Source organism: Lemur catta, chromosome 2 (genome assembly GCF_020740605.2).
Source record: "Lemur catta isolate mLemCat1 chromosome 2, mLemCat1.pri, whole genome shotgun sequence".
NCBI classification, from domain to species: Eukaryota; Metazoa; Chordata; class Mammalia; order Primates; family Lemuridae; genus Lemur; species Lemur catta.
The window spans coordinates 36,691,836-36,717,656 of NC_059129.1; the positions used below are offsets into that span (position 1 = coordinate 36,691,836).

The window sequence follows — 25,821 nt, forward strand, 5'->3', positions numbered from 1 at the left end:
ATCTCCACTATTTCTGTTATCTTTTCATAATAATTTGTGTGATCTTGACTCTCTTAATCAAACTTTGTATTTATCTTGCCCTTCCTCCATGAATTCTTCCCTGTCATCCTCTTCTTCATTTCCACATTTGTGAGCTGCTCCTTTGGGTTGCTTTCTAATTCTTTCCTTCTACAATTTCTAACCTAAGAATTGTTTACTCCCCTCCACTTTTACAAATCTCAATCCTGTCCATCCTTCATTTTGTTATTACATTTGTTTTCTACTATGGCCTTGAGGAGGTCCATTTCTTTACAGTATTTTTGTCAGCATTATGAGGACGGGGGAGGGGTACATAAAAATATGGGGGAGAAAAGTTTTTCAAATAATAACTTGCCTTTGTAAGACCACAGTTTTCCAATGACCCGGAGGAAGGTTTCCGCTGAGGCTCAGGTGGTGGAAAGGAAGGATTTAAAAAGCCCTGGACTTTGCCTGATGTTGTGGGAAAGCATTCAAACACATCTTCCTTTGGATGATCAGAAATCTTGTCCTCAAACACGTTTCCCTTACCTGTTCTCACAGTAGCATATTTTGCTTCTACTACAGTAAAAAGAAAGTAAATAATATATAAAGATATTTGTAATGAAGAATCAGTGGATAACACAAAAATAGGCAATCTTTAAAGAGCTTACAATTTTTCCTGGATTGCTGAGAAGCAGTAGTTAAGTTTGTTAAGTTTGGTTCAGAAACATCCTAGAACAAAAAACAATAGCTTTAAGAATAACAAGTATCAAAGTGGTAAAATAATTTTAATATTCACCATTACCGTATGACTTAATGGAAAGAAAAGAGGTTTTGGAGTCACTCAGATGTAGATTCAACCTCAATTCTGTCATTTACTAATTTACATCTTCTCATGGGGTGAAGATTAGGAGAGATGGTACAGATGTCCTAAGAATGTTACTCCCTTTGCCCATAATTGATTATTCTACAAATGCTATAATATCCATTAGATTATATTCTTAGCCAAAATAGCCTGAGACAAAAATGGACCTAGTCAGCTTACAGGATTATTAAAGTAACTATCATTAAGATACTTAAATTAATCAATTTTGTGTTACATTGTGAAATGTGTTTGCATGATTTACATTTGTGTTAACTATCTCTTGCCAGGGAAAATGGGAGAGTTTAGGTTTTAGTAATAACTTATTTTAATGGGTTGGCTTTGCAAATATTATCAATCACTTCTATTATGTTTGTCAAAATTCTAAAAATAAATTATTGTATAGATTCAGGTTCTCCCAAGAAAGACAGAAAATAATAATAAACCTTGTGGGGCAATCATTGAAGAATGAAAGCCACAAAGAGCTACTCAGTAGAAAGCTTTCACTAAATATGATGACAATGAAAACAAAGAGGCACTGACAGGGTACACACTGAGGAAATGCATTCTGCAAGGAAATATTTAGATTGGGGAAAAGCATTTTTGCAAGTTGGAAGAGGAGGAAAAAACAACCAAACAAAAAGAGACATGACCACTCCACCTAATATGTGATTAAACCATGGAAGAAAAGGAAAAATATTCTGTATGATAAGGTACATGGAGAAATATGAGAATAAAACAGAGACTTTAGTTTACAGTATATCCATGATAAAACTGATAATTGACTAATATTTACTCTACAATTTATTTTCCTATATACTTCTATAGGAAACAATTTAATTTAATTACCATAAAACAATAAATTATTGAAACATAATCATCTTCCACTATGTGGAAGCTGTGACACTATTGCTACAGAGATAAAAAAATCAGAAAAAGAAATATTCCATCTCTTTTGTACTTGGAGAAAAAAATTGGTAATTAGAATTATAAAGATTAATGTATTGCTTAAAAAGACATTTTTTAATAGAACTTCGGTTGAAGATAAGGAACACTTAAGAAATTTTAATCTGAAATCCTAATCTAAACTTCCAATTGGATGATACTAGAAAAGATACCATAGTTCTCTTTCCTACTTATGATATGTTGCTAATTTGTTCATTTTTATGAAATATTTTCTCATAATAACTCTCCTGAAGTTATACATCCTAATTATTAAAGGGGAACATAAATTTAAATTATATTTTAAAAATTCAATAGATTTAATTATTAATTATATTATGGACATCGTTACTTTTAACATTCCATTATAATCTTAATATTCTAACATTTCTTTGCACTAAAATTGATTTATCTATTCATTTATTCCCATTAAAATACATTAAAACATTTTATACATGCCAGATTACATTCTCCGTACTCTAACACACACACAAATATGTTTCCTAAACTGTAGTAACTCATAGTAATACAGGAGTTATAAAATTATTATTTAAATAACTAGGAAAAACATGGAGTGTATATAGCTTAGATGGCTGACTAGAGACATCAGAAGCCAGATCATCTCAGAAAGAAGAGAAAGTTTCAGATGAAATCATAGCCCAGGTGTAATTTTGCAGGAAGAGTGCCAGAACCTGCCAGGGACACCAAGGAAAGAAGTCACAGGAAATAACAAGAAGGAACAAGATTTTAGAAGAAATGAACCCCCAGGGAATTAGTGGCCCCATGGAAAGGGTAGGTGGGTGTGTTTGATTTTCCTCCTTTCACACCTCTGGCAGTCCTAAGGCTCCAAACTATTGGGTAGACCCTGTAGCCTCATAAGCCCAGCACTGCTGCCCTCAGTGAACTGAGAGCTTCTTGACAATACAGCACCAGGCTTCTAGCCCAATGGTTCTCACTCACACTTACCACAGACCCAAGGTGAGGCAGCAGTTGTCATACTGCTTTTCCAGCTATTGTGTGCCTTTGCCCTGCCCAGGGGAATTGAGCATTTTACATTTCTTGACACTGGAACCCACACAAATATTCTCTAATACTCAGTCAGATTGCAGTAGCCACAGGGCACTGGTGGGTCTTGAGGGAACTGTGTGATCCCAGAGCTTGGACATACAGGGTGAGCTCCCTTCAAGTAAGAGGAGAATGCATCCCCTGCAGGGTACACCTTGGGAAAAAGAGGACCAGAGTGCCAGCTCTCCTCCATTCAGACTCTTCTCCCCTGACTCACAGCACTGGACCTGCTCTACAGAGCAGAAAATGCTACATTCTACAGAAAATGCTCAAAAGTGCTCTAAAAATCAGAGTGCAGTCAATACAGTGTAAAAATAAGTAGAAGTTAAAACTCAAAATTCTTACAAAATAGTAAATTAAGTGAGAATACAAAGCTACCGGTAAAAATCAACAAGACTGAAACAGTATTTCTTTTTTTTTTTTTTTTTTTTTTTTATATATATATTTTTTTTATTTCAGCTCATCATGGGGGTACATAAGTTTAGGTTATATACATTTTCCATGTCCCACCCATCCCCCCGAGTCAGAGTCCCAAGCGCGTCCGTTCTCATTCTCCCGACAGTGCACCTGACACTCATCATGTAGTCATACCTCCATCCCCTCCCCCCCCCACCTCCCCGGGTCTGCACCTTCAAGCATGACCATTCCCCAGAGGGTGTGCAACGCACTCATCATGTAGGCATACACCCATCCCCTCCCCCCACCCCCATCCCAGTCTGATATCCAATTGGTATCCTTCCCTGATGTACATTTAGGTGATGATCAGGGAAACCAGTTTTCTGGTGAGTACATGTGATGCTTGTGAAACAGTATTTCACTAATCAATATTAACATTCAATGTAAACCTTCTAAATATCCCACTGAAAGATATCAATTGGTGGCATGGATGAAAAAACAAAACCCAAAAATATCATGTCTCAAAAAAATACATTTAATTCATAAAGATTCTCACAGAATCAAAGTGAAGGTCTGGAAAAATATTCGATGCAAATGGATATATAAAGCAAGCAAGAGTAGTTAATCTTCTACCAGGTAAAATAGATTCTAAAACAACAATAATGACAATGCAAAAATGGTTATTATATAATGATTAAGAGATCAATTCAATAAGAAGATTTAACAAATCTAAATATATATGTACCTAACACCAGAGCTCCCCAATTCATAAAACAAATGCTACTACAGCCAGGAAAAGAAATCAATAGGGGCATAATTATAGTGGGGGACCCTAACACTCTACTGACAGAACTAGATAAATCACTGAGGCAGAAAAATCAACAAGGAAACAATGGATTTAAGATGGTAGAACACATGCACCTAAGAGACATTCGCAGAATATTCTGCCATGGAAACTGCAGAATGCACATTCTTCTCATCAGCACATGGAACATTCTCCAAGATAGAACTTATTCTAAACCACAAAACACATCTCAGAAAAGCTTTAAAAAATCAAGATCATATCATGTATTTATTGTCTCATACTACAGTGGAATAAAATGAGAAACAATTCCAAGAGGAACTCTCAAAATTGTACAAATATATAGAAATTAAACCACTTCCTGTGAAATGATCTTTGGGCCAAAGATGAAAACACGACAGAAATGAAAAAATGTTTTTCAATTGAATGACAATGGCAACAAAAGCTATAAAATTTTGTAAAATGCAGAAAAAGTAGTAACAAGAGGGAAGTTTATAAGAGCACAAAATATCTACATGAGAAAGACAACAAATTAATAACCAAATATCATACCGCAGGAAACTAGAAAAAATGAAAACAAACCAATGCCAAATCTAGCAGGAGACAAGAAATAACAAATAGCCAAGCAAAACTAAACAAAAGTAAAACCAAAAAGAAAATACAAAATGTCAATGAAATGCAAAATTCGTTCTTTGAAAAGATAAAACCATTGACAGACCATGAGCCAGATTAGCCAAGAAAAGAGATGATTCAAATAAACTCAATCCAAAATGGAAAAGGAGACGTATTTTAAAAGAAAATCTGAGATTACTACAAACACCTCTATGCACACCAACTAGAACATCTAGAGGAAGTGGACACATTTTTTGGAAAAATGCAAAGTCCCCTGCTTGAATCAGGATAAAATAGAAATCCTGGATGAACCAATAATGAATAATAACATTGAGTCATTAACAAGAAAACTCCCATGGGAAAAAAAAAAAAGCCTAGGGTGAGATGGATTCACAGGTATATTTTACCAGAGCTACAGAAAAGAACTTGTACTATCCTACAGAAATTCTGCTACAACAAGGAGGGAATCCTCCCTTACTTACCTGACAAAACCAATATCATCCTGATAACAGAGCCAGGTAAGGACACAACAACAAAAAAAGAAAACTATAGGCCAATGTCCTTGATGAAAATAGATTTAAAAATTCCTCAAAAACAAACAAACAAACAAGCAAAACCTAGCAAAAAACACTTCAACAATATAATTCACCATGATCAAGTGGGTTTCACCTGAGAGAGGCAAATGTGGTTCAACATACAAAAGTCCATAACTGTAATTCACCACATGAAAAGAATTAAAAACAAAACCAAAGCCTAATCTCAATACATGCAGAGAAAACATCCAACAAAATCCAATACCCCTTTCATGACAAAAACCCCCAAGACACTAGGCATAGGAAGAATATGCCTCAAAATAGTGAAAACCATATATAAAAAACTCACTGCCAACATCATACTGAATGGGGGACATCTGAAAGCATTCTCCTGAAGAATTGGAACGGACAACGATGCCCACTTTCACCACTTCAATTTAACACACCACTGGAAGTCCTAGCCAGAACAATGAGGAAAAAGAGAGATAAAGCGCATACAAATTAGAAAAAATTGAAGTCGAACTATCCTTGTTGGTTGAGAATATGATCTTATACAAAGAAAAACATAAAGACACCTCCAAGACATTCCTGAAATTGATAAATAAATTCAGTAAAGTCTCAGGTTACAAATTCAATGTATACACATCACTAGCATTTCTATGCATTAACAACAAACAAGGTAAGAATAATATCAGCAACTCAATCTCATTTATAACAGCTTCCAAATAAACAAATAAATAAATAAATAATCTGGGAATATACTTAACCAAGATTGTGAATCATCTCCACAAGAAGAACTACAAAATACTACTTTAAAAATGTCCTAGATGATACAAAAAATTGGGAAAGTATCTCAGGATTATGGATTAGAAGAATAAATGTTGTGAACATGGCCACATTGACAAAGTAATCTACGGATGCAATGCAATTTATACCAAAACACCCATGTCACTTTTTTCACAGAATTAGAAAAAACAAACCAAAAAAATCATATGATACCAGAAAAGAGTACGAACAGCCAAAGCAATGTTAAGGAAAAAAGAAATCAGGTGGCATCGCATTACATGATGTTAATTTACACTATAAGGCAATATTAACCAATTAATCACACTACTAAAATAAAAGTAGATACATACACCAATAAAACAAAATAGAGAACCCAGGAATAAAGCCAAATACCTACAACCAACTGATCATTCACCAAGCAGACAAAACCACAGACTAGAAAAAGGAAACCCTATTCAATAAATAGTGCTAGGAAAATTGGATATTCCTATACAGAAGAAGGAAACTTGATTTCAATCTCTCACCATATACAAGAATTAAATCAAAATGGATTTAAGACTTAAATGTAAGACCTGAAACCATAAAAAACATTTAGAAAAAAAATACTAGAAAAAACTATCCTCAAAATAGGGTTAGGTAAAGAATTCATGTCTATGACCCAAAAAGCAAATACAATACAATCAAAAATAAATAAATTGAAATTAAGTTAACTAAAATGCTTTTACATAGCAAAAGATGTAATCAACAGGATAAACAACCTACAGAAAGTATGCACAAGCTCCGTATCTGAAAAAGGCCTAATACCCAGAATCTATAAATAACTCAAATCAACACGAAAAAAGAAACAAAACCATCAAAAGTAGGCAAAATAAATGAACATTTTTCCAAAGAAAAGAAACAAATGACTAATAAACATATGAAAACACATCACTATTCATTGTACATCACTATTCATTAGAGAAATGCAAATCCAAACCACAATGCGATACCACCTTACCCTTGTCAGAATAGTTGTTATTAAAAAGTCAAAACCAATAGATGCTAGTGGGGATGTGGTGAAAAGAAGAGGCTTATACACTTTTGGTAGGAGAATAAATTACAACAATCTCTATGGAAACTATATGGAGATTTCTCAAAGAACTAAAAGTAGACATACCAAAAGAAAAAGAAAGTCATATTATAAAAAGGACATCTGTAGGAGATCTGAGAAGAGCAAGATGACCAAATAGAAACCTGCAGCAATCATCCCTCCACATGAACACCAAATTCAACAACTAGACACGCAAGGAAGCACCTTCAGGAAAACCAAAAATCATGTGAGTGATCTCAGTACCAGGTTTCACATTCAATCAATGAAAGAGGCATTGACTGGGGCAGTAAAGAGCCTTGCACACTATCCCTCCTGCATCCGCAGGCAATGCCACACCAGCACATCAAGCAAAGAATACATTTCCCTGAGTCAGAGAGAATGAAGTGATTGTGGGACTTTGTATTGAATTTCAGAGGAACATAGCACAGGTCAGAATACTGCCAGTGCCCACAGAGGGAGCATTTGGACCCACCCAGCCAAAGAGAAATTCTCTGTCCTGAAACCTTAGTTCTGACTACGTCCATCAACTGGCTGAGAAAAAGCAGCCTGGGGCCTGAAATAAATTCGTAAGGCAGTGATTTCACAAAGGACACCATCCTTGGGTAGTTCCTGTGCCTGTGCTGGCTCCGATCCAGTGGGCTTGAGGTACACATGACCCAGAGATACACTAATGGTGGTGGCCAAGACAGTGCTTATGTCACCCTTCCCACAAACCCTGGCAGTGCAGCTCAGGGAGAGTCTTCTTCCATTTGGGGAAAGGAAAGGAAAAAATTCAGAAGACTTTGTTTTGCAACTTGCATGCCAACAGCAAAATTAAGTACATAGCAGACTCCTAAGGCCCTGGATTTAACAACATAGTCCATGAATTACACTCCTAGAATCACCTTGAGCCCGAAAGATACACTCTGCTATTAAAGGAAAGACCCAGTCCTGGCAGGATTCACAACTTGCTGACTGAAGAGCCCTTGGGCTAGCATAAACATCAGAGGGAGCCAGGCAACAGTCACCATGGGCTTTTGTTGAGATTGGCTGGGGTCCAGTGTGACCTAAGCAAAGTCTTAGCTATGATGACCATGAGGGAGTGCCCACATTGCTCCTCCCCCAACTCCACCAACTCAGCACACAGAGTGAGGAAAGAGAATGACAAATTTTCCTCATAATCCAGGAAATTCTCCTATATCATTCCCAACTCCACCAAGCCAGTACTACAAGGATTTAGCAATCGTCGTATAATTACTGGACGTGGGGTTCCCCCTGTGCTGATTCACCTGTAGTAACCAACAAGTTACTTAACAACACTCAATTTCCTTTGAATATCTGGAAAGCCTTCCCGAGAAGCTCATGTTAAATGGAGCCCAGATCAAGAAGTTTAAAATAAATAACTGCAAGATGGTGAACCAGAGGCACCACTAGCCAGAGCATCTCTGTAAGAAGGAGGAGCTTTAGATGAAAGAGAAAGAACAAACAGACAAACGAACACAGATTGAGTGACAGTCTAAAGGAAGGGTTTCTGAACCTACAGGAGACTCCACAGGAAGAGGCTGCAAAACACAACTGGAAGGAGAAAGGCATCAGTGGGGATTAAGCCATGAGAGTCTTGGAAACCTACAAGAAGGGTAGGTGGAGGAGGAGTTAACATCCCCCTCCCTCACATCTCAGACTGTCGGTGGGCTCCAGAGCTGCTGGAGCATCCTTCTGCCCAACTAAGCCCAGAGAATGTTGCCACCAGTGAGCAAGGAGCTTCTTAAAAACAGGAAACCAGGCTCCCAGCCTCCCAGGACACCTCCCGCCCTTCTGGGAGTCAGCTATTCTCCAAGAAATACAGGTTCCAAGCAGGATCCTTGCAAGACATTTGGAAATAATAGAGATAGAGACAAAGTGTAGTTTAAAATGATGGGGGAGGCAGAGGTCCTCCAGCATTCCCGTGAGCCAGGAGTCACTGAGTGAAATCCTGCATCAGTATTTATTGGTACAACAATTAGCTGTTAGCGGTTACAGATATATGTGTACAGATCATTCATTTAGGTTTAAAGGCTCCCCAAAGGTTTCAAGAGATCCTTTAATTAATTCTATCTACGTGAGCAAATGGTTACAAAATTTTTCTGAGATAAACTTCTTAAGCACTAAGTTAAGAATAGACCTAGCTGAGTATACAAGTTAAAGATAAAATTACCAATTAGCCATAAAGCTAAAACAGAAATATACAGACCATGTATTTCTTTATCTAGTTTGTCATTAACTGAGACATGTGGTCAAGAGCGAAGCAGGAATTGTCCATGAGGCTAATTAGCTTTAGCTACAGGTGCCTGCTGGGCTGGCATCCTTTGATCACTTCCTTAACCTGTGACCCTATGCCGAGCTCCGCCTTACACAAGCTCCAGGTGCTGGCCTGCAGGCCTCGAGACAAGCATAGCCTTGCAGTCACCCCTGGTCAGTGGAATGCCTCCCCTGTTGCTAAGCAGCTTCTGGAATGTGAACTAATATGCTCAGTTTCCTTCAAGCAAAGCCCTGAAAAACTCTTGAAACTTTCCATGTCTCTTAATTCTGTATTCCAACAACACCCCACAGATCTGAGCTGGACAGTAGGTGTCATATTTCTTCTCTACCACCAGACACCTTTGTCCTCCCTAGGGGGCTTCAACTCCTCAGGTTCCATATTACTCACTCCCACATAGACATTGCTCAACTTTGTCCCAGACTACAGGAGCCACAGGGGTCCTGTGGGTCCCAGGTGATCTGCATGAATCTGATACCCCATCATTCTGGACAGACTGCCTCCTGGAGAGAGGGCTGGAGATGACCAGAGTGGATTTCCTCCAGCCAAACTCTTCTTCTCTCCTTTCCCTCCCCAACCCATCGCTGCCAAGAGAAACAATTGGGCCACCACATGGAGGCCTCTACAGGAAACAGGGTTCACACTTTTCCTTATTGGTCCTGCAGTGGAGAGAGGGGTAACACAGACCATGAGCTCCCTGTCTGCTAGCCATCCCTGGTGATATTTCCCCAGCAACTCCAGTAAAGCATGGAACTACCAAAGGTGGGGGGACAGAGAATCAGCTTCGGTACCCCATGGATGACTTGGGAACAGCATCCACATCCCTGGTATAGTCAAGAACTGGATCCCAGGGATGGGCCCACACACCAGATCATGTATGCCCAGGTCTCAATCGTATTGCCCAGAGGCACAGAAGAAATATTTGAGAATAAGTGTCATGAAATGTGGGTGCCTGCAGGGACAGACAAAGAGGAGAGTGCAGTGGGGGTCCTAGATGTAGTGTGCTCTAAGGGCACCCCGTCTTACATGGGAGGACCGCACTTCCAGCTGAGGCCAGGATCCTGGGAAGGGAACATCCTGGCTTGCACAACAGTTGTAGGGGACCTTGGCTGGTTTGAGGGCCTAATGGCAGAGGCCTGGGAGAAACCATGTAATAAAGGAGGGTGGAAAGGAGTGAGGCATGCTCTAGACTGCCAGATTGAGGGACTCAGATAGCCCTGCCTCCTCACACAGACTTTCTGGTTGAATGGGGCCACTTGAGCCCCTCCCTGGCAGCTTTGTCCAGAGGTAGGGAGCAGATCTTCAACCCTTGTTAATAGCATTTTTCATCTTGATGGCAAGTTCACCACCCAAGCCAAACATGCCCACCCTCACTCCCCCACCCACAACTGCTGTGGTGGAAAGTAAGGGCACACTTGGAAGTCCCAGGGTTCATCCAACCACTGGGGGCATGAGAGTGCTTTTCTTGAGGGACTAGACCTGGTCACGTGACCCCCCAAAAAAGCATTGCAGCTTGTTCCTTCTGGCAAGCACCACCTACTAACAGTGAAGTCAATTTGTACATCTTCTTACTGCATTTACTGACTCATCATATGGGCTGTAATTGATGCTCACCTCCAAGCACCACCTACTGTTTCAGAGAATAAACTGGGCATGTCATTCTCTAAACAAAAGAAAATCCAAAAGTAAGAAGCAATATCTGCTCCAGATGAGAAGGAATATGAGACAGAACTCCAGAAATATGAAGAATCAAAGCAAAAGGACACCCCCAAAAGGGGACACCACATCTCTGGCAATGGGTAACAACCAAAACTAGAATATTGAAATGACACATAAAGAATTTTGAATGTGGATTATAAGGAAGCTCAACGAAATACAAGATAACAAGGAAACCCAACACAAAGAAAGAACCAAAACAATGCAAAAAATGAATTAAAAAAAACACCAAAGAGACTGAAATATTAAAGAAAAAAATCAAACACAATTTCTGGAAATGAAAAAATCATTCAAGGAATTACAAAACACAGTGGAAGACCTTAAGCATAGGTTAGATCAGGCAGAGGAAAGATTCTCAGTACTTGAAGACAACACTTTTTAATTGAACAAGTCAGTCAAGAGATGGAGCAGATAAGCAAGAGGAACAAGCAAAGCCTACAAGAAATATGGGATTCTGTAAAAGGCCTAACATAAGAGTCATAGGAGTCCTTGGGGAGAAAGCCAAAGTAGCTGACTAGAGAAAAAGCTTGCTGGACCATCCCAGCAGAACAGTTGAGGATTGGACTGAGAGCAGAGAGTGATTACCGCTTGGAAGTAGACTTCAGGGATAGATACCACTGGAGTCCAGGAACACCACCAAGAAGAACTGAGTTACTGAGAGAGGAAGATAGAAGGGAGTTACTGGCATGTCCTGGAGCCCAGGGAAATGGTAAGGGTTTTCTTTTCCCCTCCCCCACCCAGAGGCCTCAGGGCAGCAATGAGATGCAGGGTTCTCATCCAATAGGGGAGTGCCAGAAGAGACAAGGGAGTTGGCATCTCTGCATGCAGATGCCATCTCCTCTGCACTCCCCGACTCCTGGCATCACAGGAAGTAATTTTGGCTCAAGCAACTCCTAGCCATGAGGCTGCACCCACACCATAGTAACCACCAAAGCACCTTGTACTGAGTGACTTGGTTCCACACAACAACACACTCCCAGCTGAGCCTGCCTTGAGCCAGAGAAGCGCACTCCCAGACCCCATTCCAAGCTCAGCCTGCCTGGGTCAGCAGAGCTGCCACCAGGGCTCAGAGAGGCAGACAGACAGGTGCCACTCCAAACTTCAGAGTGGTGCAGGAAGTCCACAGCCCCTTCCCCAAACCATAGCAGCCCTGGAGTTCTCTGTGCTCAGTAACATGCTTCAGTGCCAGGGGCACTTTTCCACCCACAGCCCTCAGTTTGTGATCTTGCTGCCTACAGGTGCTTGGTGTGTTCAGCTGCTAATTGTGCAGACAGAAGGGCAGGGGCCATGGGGGAGAGATCCAGTCCTAAGTTCAGGTGGCAAGTGAGAACCCATGCCCATTGGGAGGGTGTGGAGGAGCACAAGAGAGCAGGGTTCTATGGGTGAGCCCCATGCCCCCTTCCCCACTGAGAAGTGCCATATTGGAGTTGGCTGTGTCATTGGGATGCAATTTGCATAAGTACTGGTTCCTATGGAAACCAAATGCCTTGAGTGCCACAGGCTGAATCAGAGCAACCGTCCCTATCCCCACTCACTTTAATAGAGAGTTAAGCTTGAACCAAAATTTCCTTTAGCTGCCATTATTCTCCCAGTGGGAGCATCACTTTAGTGGTGACTTTGGGGGGTAGAGAGGCCCACCCACCTTGGGTTGGGGTCTAGTGGCAGAAAAGCAGTGTACAATTGGAGATCCCCCTATCTATCAGTGATGTGCAGAGACACATGCCAACAGGCCAGATACACAAACTGTGGGGAAGCTTGAGAGCCCACCTTGGGTGGAGAGGAAACAAAAGCGGACCGATCAGAGGGAAAAGTGACCAGGTTTGTAGATAAGAATGGAAAATCTGGCCAGAGGCCTCAGCAATCACATGAGTAGGCACCTGCCATCAGGAGCAGCCCTCTAATCTTCCAGAGACAACTCTCAACTCTGTATCAGTGGCTCCCCCTAATGGCCAAATAAGCAAACTCTGAGCCCCATGGAAGCCCACACAACCAGGCTATTGCACCCCAGCTGTGATCCATCTTGCTCCTCCCCCTACTTAAGGAGGGAGCAGGGTCCAAGCAACACCTGGAAGCTAACGGCCCCTCCCAAAGCTTAAGGCATTCGTATACCCCACCTGGTGGACCAGAGCCTACCATGGGCACAAAGGATTACCTCAGTAACTGGCTCCTCCACACAAACTAAAAGCAATGACAGCAGGAACAACCCCATAGCTAAACACAGTTCCTTCCATCTCAAGCTAGTAAGGAGCAGTGGATTCATACCCACAAGTACAGTCCACAAGCTTGAATCTTAAGCTGGGGGACCGAACTCCCTACACTCCATTGGGAAGAGGTCAAGAGGAAGATAACAGGTCAGAGGTAACACAAGGGTTTCATCAAACTTATGTAGAATGGTTTTCTCTGACCAATTTTCTATTATAAAGTCATATGTAAACCACTGCTAAATTTTAAGAGAATATACTATACAAAAGGAGATTCAGAGTAGTAAAATTAATTTCACAAGAAACCACTTTACCTTGGTATCGACACTGCTTAAATCATCAATAGTCGGGTAGGTGGACATCCTTTAGAGAAAAAATATACAACAAAAATAAATGAGGTTATCGCCTTAAAATAAAAACATCTACAGGGTTCTATCTAGGTGCACTCACCCAGAAAAAATAAAACAACATGAAAGGTCAGCTATCTAGATATTAAATGATGTTTCTTGAAATAATTATTAGTAAAATTTGGTCTCTGTTTTAAGAAATATTCTAGTTACTTACTTCTGTCTCCACCTCTCACAGTCTATGAAGTAGTCAATGAAGACTTACTTTTAGCTTCATAAGAGATATCGACAGCCAATATATTAGCAAATCCCAAGTATAATATGTCTTCACAAATTGTCTGTTAACTTAGTGACTGACATGACTCTTCTTACCTGAACTGGAAGAAACCTGATAACCTGAAACAAGGTAGAAAAATCTGCTGTCCCTTCTCCATTACATGTCTCTGTTTCAAAGACTAATCTGTGTAACTCAGAAAATCGGGAGGCTTGCTTCTTCAGGAAGGAAAGCACCTAAGAAGGCCCTATATCTCCCCTTTACTCTAAAACCATACAGGGAGTTCCAGGAAACATCTGAAATGTTTGAAAGACAAATGTACAAAAGTAAAAAAAAATTATATGTTGTTATTGGGGATATTCTTCCAAGAAAAAGTACAAAATTAAAAATTATATTACCCGATTATTTTGCCCATACAGGTCATTCCTTATTCAGGTCTACATAAACTAGCAAGCCTTTAAAAACCTTCATAGACACTCAGATACTCAAGGAGAGAGACTACTGGAAAAGGAGAATCCTGGTAGTCATACTTCTATTTCCCAAAGTACTATCTAAGTACCTTCTTATGGGCTCCTGATTCCAGGTCCTTCTTCTGGAGGACTCCATGGCAGTCTTCAAACTTTTAATCTTCAGTCTAATACAGCACAGGTTCCTGAAAAATAGGCTCAAATGACCAAGAGCAGAAACCCTCTATTTCCCTCATCCTGATAAGCAGGCTAAACGAGTCTCAGTCATCCTCTCCCAGGATAGGCACATTACCAGCTACCCCAGCTCCATGACTGATTTCCCGGCAAATCTTACCCCTTCTCTACTCTGCATGTACATGGGAAAGACATCAGTGAACTGGGAAAAAGGACAGAGGTGAAGGGACACGTGCCATGGGCCACAGACCTATGTAATTCAGCAACCGCTAGCCCCCTAGTCCTCAAGGGGCTGTAAGCCACCCCTGTGTAGGTTGGAGTGGAAGTAGATGATACCACATTCCTATCTGCTACAGAGACTCTTCCCAGTGGCTCAAATTCTTTTAACATCTTTTGACAGAAATTTCAAGTTTGCCAGTTCCTCCAATTAAACAAACAAAAACACAGCAACCTGTTCAGAACTCCCTCAAACCCTCTATTTTAATGTGCCTTTCTAGATAAATCCCAACATCCTTTCTCATTCATTCATATGATTTGTCTTTATCACACTTGTCAGAAGCCCCAATATTCTGATCTCTTTTCTTAAACCTGTATTTCTCTCCAACCCAGCATTGTTCTTCTTCAAAATTGGCCTTCCAATGCTAATTCCACTCTTATCCACTGCCACTGGGTTCAGCAGCTAATTTCATTCTTATTCTCTTCCATTGGGTTCCCTAGATCTACTCTCCATTTCTATTACTAAAACACTCACCTACAGGATGAGAAAAAAGGAACAGTACTGGGCTTGAAAGAAGAAACATGAGTTCAAATCTCATTTCTGCCTCTGACTATATCCAAATAAATCACTTAAATATCTTGGGTTTCAATCCTTTGTTATTTACCAAAGTAAAAAGTTTCAGGTATGCTATCTAAACAACTACTTGACCAGGATGTTAAACACAGATTAAAGTACCAGAGGACATGTTTATTAGTCCCTAAGATTCCTTAAAATCATGAATTTCTATGTGCTTTGCATTCTCTGTTTAGAAAAGTAGGGAATATTTAACAGGAAAAAAAAAAACAATAAAAAACCAAGAAATGCAAAGTAGAAAGTAAAAAAATATTAAGACAAAATTATAGAAAATCATGGGAGAAAAAAAGATTCTAGGAAAAAAAAAAAAAAACACGTTCATGGGATTAGGCAAGGATACCAGCCTAATGGGAAAACTAAACTGGTAAGTCATTAAGTAGAAAAATCAATTAGAAAGAACTTCTAAATAGCTGATAAATAATTAACATAACATAGCGTATATGTAGATAACCTTCACTTAAAGTAAAACAATTCCTCTCTAGGACTTGCCTGGTCTTGCTTATGTAAAACCTATCGTCCTACAACCACAGTGAAGTGAGATCTGCCCTAAAACCTTTGATGTTAAAAGGAAGGACCACTGTCATTCTCAAATACATCAGGACATGCTCTTGGAATAACCAGATTTCTAAGAAGAACTCTTGATGAGAATTAATATATAACTAAATCTGACTTTCTAAATTGATCTAATTTGTACCTGTACCTTGATGCAATACTGCACAGGTTTCTCTTGATCTATGCTAAAGGACAAGCAAACACATTTGGGAGCCAGTCAGGCTGATAATCAAACTATGGGATCATGGAGCAATTAATTAACTTCTTGGAACCACAGTTACTTAATCAGTAAAAAGTAATAGCATGGATTCTTTGAGAAGCAGTTGTGATGACTATAGAAGATATGAAATGTTAAGCACATAATGTGGCCTGCAGCCCAGAATAGAACACTGAAAAGTTAGGTTATTTTCTCTGCATTCCCTTAGTTATCATACAATTTTTTTAAATCTGCAAAATCCTACCTGATTGTAGAGTCTTCAGAAATTCCATCCACTATTTAAAAAAAAAGCAAAGTATTTTTAAATCAACAACAGACAAATATAGAATATTAAAAGCATACAAGAGCATGGTGTTATGTGCCTATAAGTTCAGCTACTCGAGAGGCTGGGGCAAGAGGATCCTTTGAAGGGTTCGGAAATAAGACCAGCCTGAGTGACACAGCAAGGCTCCACCTTCACAAAACATAAATAATTAATGCACACTTTTGTATATGTTTTAGATTTTGGACCAAAATAAGAAAAAGACTCATGCTTTGTTACAAAGGATTCTTTTGGGGTCATACCTGAGGACTATACTAGTATTAATATTATTGATACTATTGGTAGGCAATCAATACATTAGTAACAGTTGCCTCCCCTCCTTTGATTTATCAAATGCAAGGGAGACTGGAATTTTTCAAAATTTGATACCTACAGGTGAACCGCTGTGTACAATCATCATAATCCCAACTGAAACCTACCACAGTGACAGAAAATGGTCTCACTAGCAGAGTCAGTATTGTAAGAAGACAGTGTCAAACTTAAACAGCATGATTTCTGGACTAACAGACTGGGAGATGTAATCACAGAGTATACAGCAGTCCCCCTTGCTGCTATATGTTCTCACACCACAACAGCAATTATCAACACAAAGGACTTCTTTGACCAAATGTGGTGGTGGTTCAGGGGCTCCCCATGAACAATCAAGCAATTCATTCTGCTGGAGACACCTGTTGAGAGTCCTCTAATTCAGTTCCATCACTATCTTCAGATCCCACAGGTTGGGGCTCAGTTCCCAAGGCTGGCTTTTTCCCACACCAGTAACAAATGTGGGCCTCCAGAACTTCTAAATGATCAGATTCAAGTCCAGGTTCCTGTAATACCCTCTTTGGGTTCCACTAATTTGTCAGAATGGCTCACAGAACTCAGGCAAACATGTTGCAAAAGATATGGATGAAGAGATGCATATGATAAGGTATGGGGGAAGGGGTAGAGCAATTCCATACCCTCCTGGGGCACCGCCCTAGAACAACTTCCACATATTCAGCTATCTGGAAGCTCTCTGAACTCACTCCTTGGCTATTTATGAAAGCTTCATTACAGAGATATGACAAATTAAATCATGGGCCATTGAAGATCACATTATCTTCAGCCCCACTCTCCTCCCTGGAGGTTGGAGGTAGGGTGGAAGTCCCAGCCCCCTAATCATGCCTTGGTCTGTGATGACCAGCCTCCATCCTGCAGCTACCTGGTGGCTGCCAGCCATCAGTCAATCCTTCACACACAAAAAGATAATCACTTTGGAGAGTACAAAAATTTTAGGAGTTGTATGCCAGGAAACCAGATCAAAGACCACATATATATTTCATAATATCACATCCCCTGTTTTAAGTGCCTGCATTGCCATAGTAACTTATGCACAAATATCTGTTAAACATTCATTAACAGTAAAAAAAAAAACAAAAAAAAAACAAGTAAACAGCATTGCAACTTAATATGGATCATGCAACTAAAACAACCACCATGTTATGCTATATCATTATATTATCTGCTATTAAATAAAATTTTAAAACCACTAAAAATTAAGTTGGGGTGTAACTGCTGTGCAGAACAGATTTTATACAGCAAGGATGAGACTGCCATCCTTAGAAAGGCCTGCTTGCAAGGCTGGCCCATGGCTGGGATCCGGGACATTGGCTTTGGGAGGATTCCCACTATTCCCTAAGTGAAAAGAGCGGCACACTGTGCCTAAAAACTCTTCGTATAAACAATGTGACTTACTCTGAAGACTGGCTTTCCTTCTGGGAGTCTGGAAAACACTAAAAAGACTCTATATGAATATCCATTAAATTCAACATTTATAGAAAAGTGTTCATCTTCCTTGGTGAACTGCTGCTCTTCTCTATGCATATGCCATATGGTTTGTAAAACAAAATGTTACTGGAGCACAGTCATGCCCATCTGCTTACATATTTTCTATGACTGCTTTCACACTACAATGGCAGGGTTGAGTAGATGTGAAAGCGATAACACAGCCTCAAATATTTAATACTAGATCCTTTACAGACAAAGCTTGCCCATGCCTGATTTAGACCATATACAAAATGCCCTAAAACTGAAATCCCACCTTAAGACTCCCCTGTTCAATATTCTTCAATGAATCACTACAACAAACTTTAATGGCTCCCTACCCAGTAGCCATTCCTTCTTGTCTCTTGCTGGAGAAACACAATTCTATTTCAATATTTATCATCTTAATACCCCTCCCTGGCTCCAAAAAGAGAAATAATTATTCTAAGCTAATCACAGTAATTACATCTGTTTCCCAGTGACTGATTTAAAAATGAGCATATGGTGTGACCCACCTGATAAAATGTTACAGGGAGACCACTGCATCCTTCCCACTTTTCTCCCGAGTTACAAAAAACATATGAAGAAACGCAGCCCTTCCCACCTTTAGATACTATCTTGTAAGAACATTGTGTTTGGAACTGGTGCTAATGAGCCAACCAGGAAAGGAGCCATAAGCACAACAGTGCCAAGAGCACCCTTGAAAGAGGGACAACAAATTGGATCCCGGTGGCATTACTGAACCACCAAAACAACTTGGTTCCTATTGTTTCAGCCTCTGTTCCTTAGGTCATCCATTATTTGCAGCCAAATGCATTCAACCTGAGAAATTTCCCATGGCCAAAAAAATAAGATCTCTCCATTTCTACTTTTTAGTGTGGAAGCATTAAAAAGTCTTCCACAATCTTGTCTTAGCTAAGTGTTCATCTCATTCCCAACCATTACAATTTTATGCTTTTTGCACAAGCAAAACTGAACTGCTCACACACCCTGCAAAGTTCAGTCATGCATCTCAGATTTTGCACTTGCTGATCCTTCTGCCAAACATGCAATCTTGTCAGCTGTTCCTTCTGCCAAGCATCATTCTTCTGTCGCTCTACCTGGCATGCTTACCTGACATGTTACCCAATTTTTTAAAGCATGAATTCCTTGCCATGGACTTAAACTGTCTGGCACATATGTAACATGGTAAGTACATTAGAAATGGTAGTTATGACCTCACAGAGGGCATCAGACACATAGTAAGCACTGAATAAAGTAATAAATAATAAAAATGACAATAAAAATATAAAGCTTCTGAGTGTATTTCTTAGACATTTATATTTGGTAACATAACAAAAATGCTTATTGCCTAAAAGACTCTTGAGCGTTATTTGTCAACTGGTCAAGAAAATAAATGAATGAAAATGATTTTTGACAATTCTGTTGAAAAACCACAGACATTACTTCCTAGGACAGCTCTATTTTATTATGAGAACCCTAAGGACTGAAACTACATCTATCATTGTCTACTGCAACTTGCAAAACCTAACTTATAAAGGCTCTTTCATAAAGACATACTAAATTAAAGGTGTCTCGTACACTTCAGATTAGCAGGTGCTTAAGTTGCCACACCTAGGGAGAATAGTACCATTTTTGCTATTGTGAAATGTTTGTGTACTTTTATTACAATTTGTTGAGCCCAAAGCAAGTCTGTTGGAATACTGACTATGGTAATCTTTTGCCTAATGGTAACAGGGTATCCTATTCTAATAAAATTACTGTTATCATGATAGCTATCTGGCAGATAGAAGAATATATATCTTGTTTTAACAAAGTAAATATATCTCATGCAGTTTCAATTTATTTGGGATGAGGTCGATAATAATGAGACCACGTTAGAATAAAAATATGTAAGATAATTTGTGCTTCTCAACAAGTAATATCTGACTTTTGTACTCAGTATCTTTAAAAATGAATCTTCTTCTGACACTACTGCACACTGGCTACTTTTTACAGTTCTTATTGCTATTTGTTCATACCAGAAAGCTATTTTTGAATTGCCAGTATTAAAGATAATTACTTCCTTAGTGCCAGGAAACACTATGTAATACCCTTGATCACTGAACAACAAGGATTTGAACTATAGGGGTCAACTCATATGCATATTCAACTCATATGCATATTTTCTTCTGCCTCTGCCACACAGAAGCAACAACACCAACTTCTATTCCTCCTCCTCAGCCTACCTTGTGTGAAGACGATGAGAATGAACACCTTTCTGATGATCCACCTCCACTTTATGAAAGGAAATAGTTTTTCTTCCTTATGATTTTCTTAATAATGGTTTATTTTCTCTAGTTTTCTTTATTGTAAGAATACAGTATATGATACATATACAAAACGTTTTAACTGACTACTTAAGTTAACAGTAGGGCTTCTGCTCAACAGTAGGCTGTTAGTAAAGTTTTGGGGGAGCCAGAAGTTATACGCAAATTTTTCACCACACAGGGAATTGGTGCCCGTAACCCCTGCAATGTTCAGATCAACTCTAATTAATATTCATTTCCTAGACAGAAACATTTATTATAAAATATAAATAACTCATTTTAATAAGAAATCCAATTGATTATAATGTCACCACAGAGGAAACATATAACATACTAACTTTAAAACCTATTTTATTATTTATACAAAAATATCATAGAGCATTTTAAGGACCATAATTAAATGAAGACTTTTTTTAGACAATACTGTTTGTGATTATAAACTCCCTACAATTAACTTCTTACATAATTCTAAATTCTAGATTACTAAGAAACAAATTTTTAAAATATGCACACAATTTACACATTGACTTTTTAACTGCCCCTTTTGTGCTCAAAACTTCCTTACTCTTTATTTTTTTATCCATGGTAGAACGACCAAGAGCAATTCACTATAAGAAGTCTTACCTGGATTGCTGTTTTCAGAAAGATCGTCAGGTATCTTTTCTTCTTTATATTCTGAAATTTGGTGGTGAATGCTATATATAAAAATGTAATAAGTAATATTACTATTTTAATGCTGATATGAAAACATTTACCAAATATATGAAATTCTCAGAGTATTTCAACAAAATCAGGGCTAATATCAGAACTTTAATTAGCCCACACACTTCAAATGTGTAAGCGCTGCAAACTTATTACGCTTTGATTTCAAGAATACAAAACTAAGGTGAAGTCCTCATGAAGTGTGAGCAGCATAGTTCAGTCAATGAACTAGAGTACGCTTGACATAACAAAAAGTGTCCTGAACTTAAAAGAAGTCTTAGGCGGTATGACCAACAGCTATTTGTTCATGGAAAAGTTGCTTGTCTTAGGCTCAATGTCTTCAAAACATGACGATTTTTCTTCCTTGTGTCACTCTTAATAGACATTTTTATAAATATTTAACATTAGTACTATAACATTTTTACAATGCTTGAAGAAATAGTCAAGTAATGGATTACTTTGTTCTTTAATTTAATTGCTGAAATTATTTTAGAATCCCAAATACAACCCATTCTGCATTTTTCCCTAGGCTGCAATATTGAATGAAATGTTGAAGTTTCAAGAAAATGTTATTAAGTCCTAATTTTGATTATTAGTTTTCCTATTCTTTGTGGCTTGTAATTCAGGATATCTCAGTTATTTCATAATTTGTGACAAATTTATTAATAAATATATTATCTCATTAAATTAGATAACATAACTCTCCCCCCATTACTGAGCTAATCAATCACACCAAAGGCAGAATAATCAATAAATGTCAAGACCTGCCTTGGACTGCTACTATTCCTTCTCTACCTACTCAAACTCTGAACCAGCAGATCTTCGTTAGCAAGATGCTTAATCTCCATGTTCCCTCCAAGTGATGGGGAAGGCAAAACCTTACTTTTATTTTTACTAAGTTCAATGAAGGAGATGCTGGTTCATATTTTCTCATGTCTGAGATCAGTACCAACAACATATTTGCATATGACATTATACATGTTGCTCAACACTCAACTCCACTGTCATTTCATACATCACTTTACACAATTTTCTTGTTAGTGAAACTCACAATCTTAATATTGAGTCACACCTGTTTTGCTTTGACATACACTGTTTCCTCGGAGCTAGTCAGCAAACAGTCAAATGATGTTCACAGGACTGCACAGAATATGGAATGCTTCATAAATTTTCATGTCATCCTTGGGCACGGATCATGGTAATCTTCTCTATATTCTTTCAATTTTCATGTATGTGCTGATGAAGCAAGCTCAAAGCCCTATATGGACACTGATGAGTCAGGGATGAGGTTTGGCCCTGTTAAATCCAATCAACCTCCTGTATGTATGTATGTATGTATGTATTGTATCAACAGAAGAGCCAAACAATTAACCTACTTTTAGCTCAGAGAATTCTGATGAATGGTTTCCCTAAGAGATAGAATTTGAAAGAATTTAAGAAACTTCAGGTACAGGTCCAAGTAGCTTGGGAGATTTTCATTGTTATGGAAAACAGATCACTTGAGAGACCAGCTACAAGTTGGTGACCATTACTCTGCAGAAGGATGAAATGTGACTTTCCAATACTTAAAAAAAGGCACTAAACAGAGGCAAAAGGAGCCTTGGCATACAAATTGGTAGCAAAGAAAAAAGGAAGTTCTAATATCTTCCTACAGTGATATTTGAAACTCTCTGACAGTTTAGAACAATCTCAACTATTTGCTAGAGGGAAGACAATCAGGGGCATCAAAGGATAACTTACCATAAAGACCTAGGCTAAGTCTAGGCTGAGATGAGGGCTCCACATAAGGTTTGGAGTGTGGAGGGAGGGCCCTTTTGCTCACTATGTTTGTGGCTGTAGCTAGGAGGCCCAGCTGCCAGAGCAGGGTACTGGTAATTTAGGAACAATGGTTGAGCATATGTGCACGAACTCAAAAAATGTGTATGTAGCCTTGAAGTCTAAATATGGATCACCATATGAAGACTGAGGGATCTGAATCTGCAAAGGTCAATCATTTCCAGACAGCAAGACCAGTCTCAAATGGAATAACAGAATAAATGAAACAACAGAATGATTGAAGTGTCCTTTCATTCCCCTCTCTCAGACTTGTAAAAACAACTGTCTTCTTTGCATTTAGAGAACCATTCCATTTCCTGAAAAGTTCAAGGAGGAGGCTATAGGAAATAGCCCCCAGAAGACACTACAACATTTTCTGTTAACTAGACATTTCAAGACCCAAATAACTAATTAGAAGGATGAAACATGTGGCATATTATCTCATGCACGAGTTATTCTTCAAATGAAATGGATGATGCTGATACCATCCCTAATGATAAAGGTTTCTTAAAAGTCTTGAGATGATGAATTCTGTACCCATTACTACTTCTAACTCGTTTAGCCTTTTGTTTGATTTCTGGCTGATGAATTCGACTAATTCACTGCCATTCCAACACTACCTGAAACACACTATGAAATCTCACCTGATGTATAAGATATAAAATTTGAAATTATTTTACACCTTGATTTAGTGTTCACTGGTCTTTTAATGTAAATACTTATGTATTAAAACCACTAGTAGTGCCATAATCCTTCACAATCCTTCCAGAGATATCTTCAGAAAAAACATCCATACCTTCCTCAAGAAGGTGTAGTATACTTGGTGAGTTATGATGTTCAGCAAGCATGAGGGCCGTTCTAAAATAACAAAGAGATAACCTCACCCTTGGGAACTTTAATAGTTATTTAAAATGCTAATTTGATATACATTGCCAGCTGAATATTTTGCCTATCAGTATAGAATTAACCTTTTATATGTACTAACTGACACAAGCATCCTGGGTGCTCAAGCGTGCCTCTTTGTAAATTACCACCTAGGTTAAAAGGAAGGGACAAAAACGTAGCTTCTTGTGTCATTAAGGTATGACATAGTAGAAGTTGGTCATTCTCTGCTGAGATCACTTATCTAAAGTAAGCAAAGCATTGCATGAAGTATGCTCCATGTCTTCCCTATTTTGACATAATGGACTGTGATTCAGAGTCAACTAGGGGTCAGTTAAGTAAGAGCTATCTGCAGGCTTAAACAATAACATTAGTAGTAATGGTGAAAATAGTAGAAATAGTAGTTTCAGTTAATGATGTTGATGAGCACGTGCTGGGGACTGAATTCAATGTTCTATACATAATCTTACTTGTACACAACCACCCTGGAAGGGCATAGTGTTATTCTCCTTCTCATATTAGAATACACATTTGGTGGGAAGTGGTCTTCCCAAGGTCACACGCCTAGCAAGTGGGAAAGCGAGAATTTAAACCCGGTTTTATGTGAATGAAAAGCTGTCTCTTCCCTTTATCATCCACTTATGACTTATCTTCATTAAAGAAAAATTTTATCCACTTAAAGTGGTCTTTCTCTCATTTTCATAACAATTAAAAAGAAAAAATCAAAATACATTAGAAATGAAAAAGGAAAACAACTGATGAACCCACAGTATTTAGTTATAGCAATTAATAATCCTTTACAGATCACCTAACATCAATATTTTTCAAAGAAAGCACTTAAGGCAAAAGAGTGGTCCCAAAGAAAAAATGATTTTCAACTTCTATTTATGTTTCATATACCATTTTTGAAGGAAATTCTATAAGAAGAAGTTAAAAAAATACTATAAAAGGATTAAGAAGTTCCATATTGAGTCATAAAGTGATCTAAAAGTTAAAGTCCACACTTCAGTAAAACTAATATGAAACCTCTTTAGGTGATATAAGATGACATGATCAAAAACATCAGATTACAAATAACAAATATCAGTCAGTATCATAAGAGATGATGAATCCTACTGCATATTGTTCTTTAGGTTCCCCAGTCCAAATAATTGCTTTTCTACCTAACTGATGATTTGTGTTGATATTTGTCACTCTATCCTCTCAACAATTATGTTAATCTTCTCATTCATTTAATAATTCTGACTTGAGTGACTCTTACTACCCTAAAATAACATTCACATTTTTTTAAAAAAAGCACTAAATACTATACCTGTTCATTTTATCTACTGCATTTATATCTGCATTCTTCTGTATCAAAAATTTTACCATTTCCTCTTTAGTTCCACTTACAGCAAGTAGAAGTGGAGTGAGGTGATCCTGTAATACAGAAAAATCAATTTATCATTCAAAAAATTTCATATTTCTCAACTGAACTGAACATTTGATGTAAGAGCCTATGAACTTAAATAAATGTATCATACAGAAAGTAAATGAAAGGTAGTTTCATCCACTCACCCATCTGTTCTGCTCCTTCCCTTAGAAACTCCCCTCCTCTGCCTCTCCAGGCTAACTCCTGCCATCTCCAAAACTCATTTCAAACGTTTCCGGGTTCTAAGAATCTTTGTTTCTATCACAACATTTACCATGATATGCTGTACTTAATTTATTGTTTTCCATCTAAACCAAGAGCTTCTTGGGGGCAGGGGCTGTATCTTTTATCTCCATATTCCCAAACCCTAAGATGTAGTAGTAAATGCTTCAAGCATTTTTATTGAATTAATATCAATTATTGTACCTACAGCA

General features: G+C 38.4%; 1 protein-coding gene and 1 non-coding gene across 4 annotated transcripts in view; both read right to left on the minus strand.

Annotated features, from left to right (window-relative positions):
• LOC123632791 (putative ankyrin repeat domain-containing protein 19) overlaps positions 1-25,821 on the minus strand; it is a 48,190-nt gene that overhangs the window by 4,480 nt on the left and 17,889 nt on the right. Inside the window, exons 5-12 of one of the 3 annotated variants that reach the window (XM_045543461.1) lie at positions 25,289-25,395; positions 23,818-23,952; positions 21,202-21,272; positions 16,403-16,433; positions 14,458-14,550; positions 13,592-13,640; positions 669-729; positions 374-576 (exon numbers count right to left, since the gene is read on the minus strand). In XM_045543461.1, the coding sequence (XP_045399417.1) occupies positions 374-576; positions 669-729; positions 13,592-13,640; positions 14,458-14,550; positions 16,403-16,433; positions 21,202-21,272; positions 23,818-23,952; positions 25,289-25,395 (750 nt within the window). Of the gene's footprint in view, positions 1-373; positions 577-668; positions 730-11,680; positions 11,731-13,591; positions 13,641-14,457; positions 14,551-16,402; positions 16,434-21,201; positions 21,273-23,817; positions 23,953-25,288; positions 25,396-25,821 lie in introns of those variants that run through there. The other 2 variants (XM_045543463.1, XM_045543464.1) reach the window with 2 other exon arrangements.
• On the minus strand, positions 22,425-22,531 carry LOC123633693. The gene has a single exon (XR_006733716.1). It is a non-coding gene; the product is annotated as a U6 spliceosomal RNA (small nuclear RNA).